The sequence below is a fragment of the Penicillium taxi genome (assembly GCF_028828555.1).
Source record: "Penicillium taxi strain IBT 34144 chromosome Unknown utg000005l_segment0_segment0, whole genome shotgun sequence".
NCBI classification, from domain to species: Eukaryota; Fungi; Ascomycota; class Eurotiomycetes; order Eurotiales; family Aspergillaceae; genus Penicillium; species Penicillium taxi.
In genome coordinates, this window is record NW_026643207.1 from 76496 (window position 1) to 84472 (window position 7977).

Consider the following 7977-nt stretch of genomic DNA (forward strand, 5'->3'; position numbering starts at 1 on the left):
GGAAGAAAAAAAGAGTGACAAGAGTGAAACCACGATTAAGGTAAATCATGGCTCAGATGCTCAAGCTTAGTAAAGAGCGATAAACAAAAAAAGAAAGTCAAGGAGTATAGATAAGTAGTAAAAATAAAAATGAATATATAAAATCAAAAAGAATGAGGTGCCATGAACTTAAAGGATAGTGATTAGGGCAGATGTAGTAAATCTGGTTTAAATATAGACTTAACCGCCCAAGGCAGATATTTATATAGTATACTCTTACTTCTAGACTCCGAGTACTATACTAAATTCCTTTAGAGTGGGTATTAAATGTAGTTTTTCATTTTACCATTATTCCTTTATTAATTTTCAGGCATTCGTATTTTAAGTATCATTTTTTATAAGTAACTAAGCCCCTTTATTTTTTAGATTCCATAAGCCTATACACTAGCACTAGTGGTGGTAAAAACACCCTAAATATTTTAATGACCAAGTCTAAGTATACTAGTATAAGTTAGCGTGGAACTAGGAGAGCTAACCAAACTAGGTAATAACTATAAAGTATCAGACTTCGGTGTATCAATCAGTGCGCATATAGAGACATAAAGGGAGTTCGGATAAAACATCCGTCCCTATAATAAACTATAGTAGTACAACTTCAGGATCTCACCGACGGTCAAAATAATATTGAAAACTAGAAAATAGTTGTGAACTTTTAATAAACTACCCAAAAAAACCTAGTCGAAACTTGGTGCCTCAAATTTTGATTAATTTTCACAACAAATTCCAAATTTCAGATTAGAAAAAATAAAATGGAAATGAAGCTGTGAATGAAACATAAAAAAAGAAAACCCCTACTATCTCTATATAATATATACTAATACTTAGCTGCGGAGCAACCTTGGAATTGATAGCCATAGTGTTTAGTAGAGCCTTCACTTAAACAGTGATCCTTTGCTCTACTAAAGGAATGGCGTGCCCGAGGAACCTCAGAACCTCATAACCTTAATGGGTAAAGATGGAAACGAGACTTGATTTGGTTCGGTGTATATGCACTAAACCTATCCGAGCCTAGTATACGTGAAAAGCGCATAGGGCACCTACGATGGAGACTTGGTAAGCAGGCAAAAGATAGCTATACCCGAGTATATATCCACTAACAGCTTAGGATTCCCTTCTCGTTTCGCGGGTTTAGCTGTGTTCGCCTAAGCTGTTCCCGGCCGGACTCTTTTCTTTTCCTCGGTCGCTGGGGCCCTAGGGAACGATGGAATCGTCTCGAGTCTATAGCTTTCTCCGGAGTTGACCTATGCCTCGACCAGTCCATCGATGTTTAACATGTGCATAGGTTCGGAGCTTATGGTAATCAAGTCCTGACTAAACTAACATACTCGTTTTTTTTCCCATATATTATGTATATCTAGATCAATACTTATAGCCATATAGGATAGCCACAACCACAGAAAGCGCCTCACACCGGTCGCCGTTATATATAAGGGGGAACAGGAAAAGGATCGAGGGATTTACATCTCAGGTATACATTATATATAACCATTAGTTGGTATCCGCACGGAATCCTAAAAGCCGACATCTTAATGCTAAGCTCTATCTGGGCGTGGATATGAAAACTAGGGACAGCTTGAGTCCACTTACGGAGGGAGCATCCGAGGTTATAGAGGTCCAACATGACCTTCCGTATCCCGCGTACTAGAGCCCTGCGGCTGCGGCATCTAATGACTGACGCGCCATATTGATTTGATAACGATCGTCCCGGCTCACGTCCGGATATCCCGTACCTTGGCATATTGCCCTTTTTCCTTTTTCATCCCGCGGAGCTCTCCGCGCAGGGCCCACCGGGGTTGGCCCTATAATATACGCTACCTATATTAAGACGCTAGCACACTACTAGCACTGATTTTGCTAAGGAAGCTAAGGTTGTGAAATCTCTAAAAATAAAAATAAAAATAATGGACGACGAAGATATTTTGAGCTTTCGAAAATCGTCGAACGCTGTCCTATATACCAGCATTTCCGTAGTAAATGCCGAACATCAAAGAATTAAGGATAGTGGGTCACTAGTGGTACTTACTCCGGTAACTAGAAATCAAGATACCAGCAACTTCTATGAATGAGTCGGTCCGAAGGTCCTTTATATTGAATTCAAGTTATTAGGTAATATTTAGTACCAGTAGGTTGTTCCGAGTCGAGTCGTATAAAAGATCATATATCAAATATGTATGTTATATATAGATCTAAAAATACTGGAATTATATTATATTCTAGTTAAGCAAATCGGTCCAAATATTTCCATCTTTAACGTTAATAGATTTCACGTAACTATTATAGTGGGGAACCATGTCCCCTATATATCTTAAGACCATATAGGTCACGTTTAGTCCCGGGATGGTATCAGAAGTACCATTTATACTAGATAGTATTAGTTAGAGAAAATACACACTCCGACACCTCTCTCATCGGGCCCCTATGGGTGGGTTCTCACCCTTGATATACGCTATTAGATTTTTCTGTGGTGTTGGTTTATATTGCTAGATTGACCTATGCACCTAGAGTGCACTGCCTTCGAGCGTTCCCCTTATTCACTACCTAGTATGGTTTATTCATAGGTTTCAGGTTTGAGACTTCAGCCTGAGAATTAGGACATATAGACATAAAATGATATCAAAGGTTCTAGTTTATCCAATCACGAGGTGCTAATATAGATATAATATCCTACCTATAGAGAGCTGTAAGTGTTACTAATAATAGGGTTCTAATCGTAGAACTCATCTAGCGTGATTCTAGCATCGCTAGCGATGGTTGTATACTCGTCTCCACTAATAACTAGATGGTACATATTGTAGTCATCGACTATACTACTCTTAATAGGTGTAGGGGTGACTAGTGACGCGGAAGAAGAGCTAGAAGTCGCTATAGTGGTCAAAAAGGCTATAGCACTCGTAGTAATTACCACTGCCGAGCTACTACTCGCCTCCACGCCAACATAGACATAATCACCGACCCAGAGAGAGGCGCAAGTACTGCCAACGGCTGGATTCCAGGCATAGAAGTAGGTCAGACTAATATTATAGCCGCTAGCGATAGTTACATAATCATCACCACTGACGACTAGATAAAACTTATCGCAGTCACTCACCATACTAGTTTAAATAGGAGAGGGAGTTAAGAGGGCTGAAGAGGTTAAAGTTGAGGTCAAAGAGGGAGTTAGAGTCGGGATATAGCTAAAGCCTATAAGTGCTACCCTAGAAGATGACGCCACAAGGTAACTTAAGGGCAGGTAAGTGCTAGCGATAAAGTTCACCTACACGCAGTAGTATAGATCAGGAAGCATTTCACAGCTTATGCTAAGATCCATCATAAGCGGGTTCTAGTAAAGCATTAGTAAAAGTGCAAATCCTAGAACCGAGAGCGTTATTTCATTACCTATTCTTTAAACTCGGCGGCGGAAATCTTGTATAGCACTTCGACCGCCTTATAAGTCGACCCCTCCTGATATAAGTACTATAGAGTGCAATCCTCGCTACTTCCTAGGGCTGCCACACCGGCCGGGCTAACGAGATAGCCTACAGCCTGCCCTAGGGAAAGGCTAAGGGCAGAGAGAGCCTAGTAGAAAGGCCTTATGGTATACATGGAACTTGAAGAAGGAACTTGGATTGGGGACTTGAAGAAGGAACTTGGATTTGGAACTTCCAAGGTTAGATTTTTGAGTTGGGATTTAGGGTTTAAGTTCGGAATAAATAAGAACCAGAAGATATGTGATACCTAATCTTAGAATTAAATAACTTGGATTTATGGCTTAAACTAAATTGCCCCGAACTATATATATAATAAGACTCCACTACTCCACATGTGCACCTCTTCTAAGGCTCTAAAAGTCTGGTATCCCTCGATTTCCCGGAAACGAACAGACTCGGACAAGGACTCCGATAATCCTACTCTAGGGCTAGCTATAGGCGTTAGGGCCGGGCAGTGCTAGACGGGGAATTTATTACCTAAAGGTGGTAACGGGGTTATATTTATATTTATAGAAGCCACTTATTTATTAGAGTCTTTAATAAGGGATGTTTTAACGAAATCTAGAAACAAGGCACATTCACTAGTAAGCGGGTCGATCCTGCCAAGAAAAATACTAAGCTTAATATCCACGAGGCTTATCAGCCTTATATTATATAGGGGGGTTACTAGCGTTAAATTAAAATTATATTATAGGGCCCTGATCCGATTGGAAATCTCGGATAGCTCTGCCCCGGGGGCCGTGACCCTAGGAACCCTTATAGCCTATATGTTACGGAGCGCTGCGGGTGTGTATTTTCTAGAAAAACCATACCCGTAGAGCTACTTATATACCTAAAACCGAGATATTTCAAGTTATATCATATAAAATTTAAAGGTGGTGGAACATATATGGTTTTTAAAGATATCTCAGAGCTCTAGTGGTAGGTCCGAGTCCCCAACTAGGCACTCCTTCTCTTTTCTTATGATTTTGTAATATCTAGATGTCTATAGTACACTAATATATATATATATTCTAGCGTGCCTAATTAGTATTTTCTATCGCCACTAAAAGTCAGGTAGTCCGGCCGGATTATAGTGGATTACCTAGTACCGGCTATATACCTATTCCATAAGGGCGAATATTCTAAGCTTAAACTACTATCTATTAGGTTTGATGTCCGGAAATCAATGAATGAGAGTAAGTTATCTTTTCGCGCTAAACGAAGTCTTCGCTATATGGCCTAATTAGCTATAAATCTGGATTATTCCGCGAAGTGCCGCGGCCCTCGCTAAGAATTAGTCCGTGTTATATAGAGACCCTACTTAGGTGGGGTGTGTTTTTTCATACTAAACGGCCCTAGCACCTAGGCTTAAAAATCTTCGTGGAAATATTAATACTAGTATGTCTCTACTTAAACATCGCTTATCCTTAGAACCTTAACTAGCTTATTTAGTGCAGCTGAAAAAAAAGCTTATATGTGGTTTAGTCCGGTATTTTTTGTTCGACTTCGGCTAGATTCCGAGTTCCTACTAGTCTACTATAAGACTAGTCGTCCCTTTCTGTTTCCTCTCTATACTGATGAATATAAGTAGTTACCGCCTAGTAATTAAGACTATACCAGATAGGGAGCCTTGGTGACTATATGGTAGAGCAGAAGTTGAGATAATAGATGTAAACGAATTAGAAAAGTCCCTTATCTCGCACTTCCTTCTTCTAAATCATTTTGACCTAATTTAATCTAGAAATCTAGTCTAAAAACTAGCCTAAAACCGGCATTCTTAACTAGCCTATTCGATAATAGTGGATACGGAGAATTAATTATGAGTTCTAAGGCATCTTATATATAGAATTAAACTATTTTTGGTCCTAACTTTCCTTTATATACTAAATGGTTATGCCTCGGAAGTAGAGCCTCTTCTCTGTTCTCTATCAACCTACCTACCTTTGCCTAGGAGAAGGCTATCCTCTTATTTTTGACCCTAAGTGGTCTTTTCATTTATTATATTCCTTTTTTTCATATTGCTTTTATCGATTGGCTTCATTCTTGTGAACTTTCATTCTTTTCTTTTCTATTTTTCCTCTTATCATGCGATAGACCGGTAGTTTGGCCGGTTTCTTGGCAGGGACACTTATCTCCTAGGCCGTGCCTTGTTTATCATCAGATGTGAATTCAGCTGAGGTTTACTCGTCTATTAGCTCGTACTTAGCAGCAAACCCTATTACCACGCGTTATATAACCTAAACAGCTGATGTAGCGAGTATAATGGCCTCCGCCCTTGCTAGTAACTTTAAGCCTAGATTACCTACCGCGAGCAGAAGTCGATGCCTAGTGAGCTATAGTAGCACTAGCCTCAACTCTACTACCTGGTCAGTATACCATAGCGTTGGTCGACTTAATCTATGTAATAACACCATGCTGCTTGATTTCAACCTGTTTAATAGGCTGAATGATCCAAATACGTATATCAGTATTGCGGCCTGTACTACGGACTTTAATTCCTCTTCTTCTTTAGTCGCAGAGAACTCCTAAGGTACCATTTATTCGCCATTTTCTATCAATCAGTCTTTAGCTATATCTTCTTTAGAGCTGGCCTCGTCTAGTTCAATATCCTCCACTAGTGTATTAGACGTCGTTGATGCCCTTAAACAACTCTAAACTTTCTTTAACATCTCTAAGTCCGGATGTAACGACGCGATTTAGATCGCCTACTTAGGCTAGGCGGCAGTTGGTGTCTTTATCGGCTCTGGTCTTAATAGGCAGGGAGTCATCTCGTCTATACTCGAAAAAATTACTAGTCAAATTGAAATAGACGGCACCATTGCCTAGGAAACCGTCGTTCAGACCGAAGACCCTGCAGCTAGATACTCCCTCGGTGTATATATTAGTACCTAGGGAGATCTTGTTTCTGTGCAGCAGGCGATCTAGTCTTAGAGCCAGAGTAGCTATATAGCCTTAATAGATGGATCGACTTAAAACTGGCAGACTCTCTCGTTTTTGATTCTATCCTTAACTCAAAATTCATCGTCTACTAGCAACTCTACTTACTTGGCTAGGAGAGGAATCCTGCCCGGTGTAAAACGCTAGGCTTCTTATCTATACTATAGTTACTCGTATTCTTCTCTTTACTATGGTTGTGCGGTGAACACTTAACTATAAGCCCGTGATGATAGTAACGAATGCACCACCATTTAAGCTATATTGGGTGATGAACCGACCTTTCTAGCTAATAAGTATGGTATTATAGTTGCTAAGTTTGACGAGTATAATTCCTTAATCAATATGACAGACCTTAAAGCTAGATAACACATCTATTATATAAATAGAAGTATGCCTGATTATACACCTAAGCCTGACTCCGATGATAACTACTATTTGTATATAGTATAGACTGATGATACCTATAGTGCTCTAGCGGCGGTATACGATATCACTATTAACGAGATTGAGACCTAGAATAATAGAACTAATAGAACCTAGGGCTAGATAGGCTGTGGAGACCTGCTGGTGGGCAGCCATATCTGCTTAAGCAGCGGATGGCCACTAATGCTATCTATCATTTCAAACGCTATATATAGTCCTTAGGTCAACGGAACCGCTACTATAACATATGGTACCGATTTAAGCATCCTTAACGAGTGCCCTCTTAACATATGCTGCGATATCTAGGGCTAATATGGTATCACCGCAGAATTCTATACTAAATCTAACTCGACGACAGGTAACCTAGGAATAATAGCTAAGGATTAGAACGGATGTATTTCTAACTACGGCATGGATATTATTGTTAGTGACGCTCTATCTAAAACATACTCGATCGCTTATTTTAAAGCATTTAATTAAACCCGATCGTGCCTGACCATATTAGTTGATTAAATCAACACCACACTCTATTCCTATATTTACTTTACCTTTACCACTATCACTAGTAACTATGCTATTAATGTTACTAGTCTTGAAGATCAGCTTTCCCTATTTTTAAATATGACTAGGGTTAAGCGTATCTTGTCGATTGGCGGATGGTCCTTCTCTATTGATACGGATACTTATACGATCTTCTGGGACGCTGTTACTATAGCTAATCGAGACACTTTGATTAGCAACGTTATCGAGTTCTTGGAGGAGTGGGATCTCGATGGTGTGGACTTTGACTAGGAGTATCCCGATGAGCCAGATATTTCGGGTATCCTAGCAGGAACTACTACAGATAGTACCAACTACTATATCACACTGGACCTGCTGAAGGCCTTAATGCCAATAGGGAAGATAGTTTCTCTCACTGCCCTAGCTTCCTTCTGGTACCTCGAGCGATTCCTAATTAAGGCAATCAGTACTATAGTAGATTATATTATTTATATGACCTATGACTTATATAGCTAATGGGACTATAGCAATGCTTACTTAGACGATGGATGCTTAGACGGCAACTATCTGCGATCCTATATCAACCTGACCGAAACCCTTAGCGCTATGTCCATGATCACTAAGGCGG

The 7977-nt window shown here is 39.9% G+C and overlaps 1 protein-coding gene across 1 annotated transcript; it reads right to left on the minus strand.

Annotated features, from left to right (window-relative positions):
* Positions 1–2743: 2743 nt before the first annotated feature.
* N7495_007407 (LysM peptidoglycan-binding domain-containing protein) lies at positions 2744–3130 on the minus strand (the record flags this gene model as incomplete). The annotated part of the gene is made up of 1 exon (XM_057210058.1): positions 2744–3130. One exon carries the CDS (start codon positions 3128–3130, stop codon positions 2744–2746), a length of 387 nt encoding a protein of 128 aa, XP_057059601.1.
* Positions 3131–7977: the final 4847 nt, after the last annotated feature.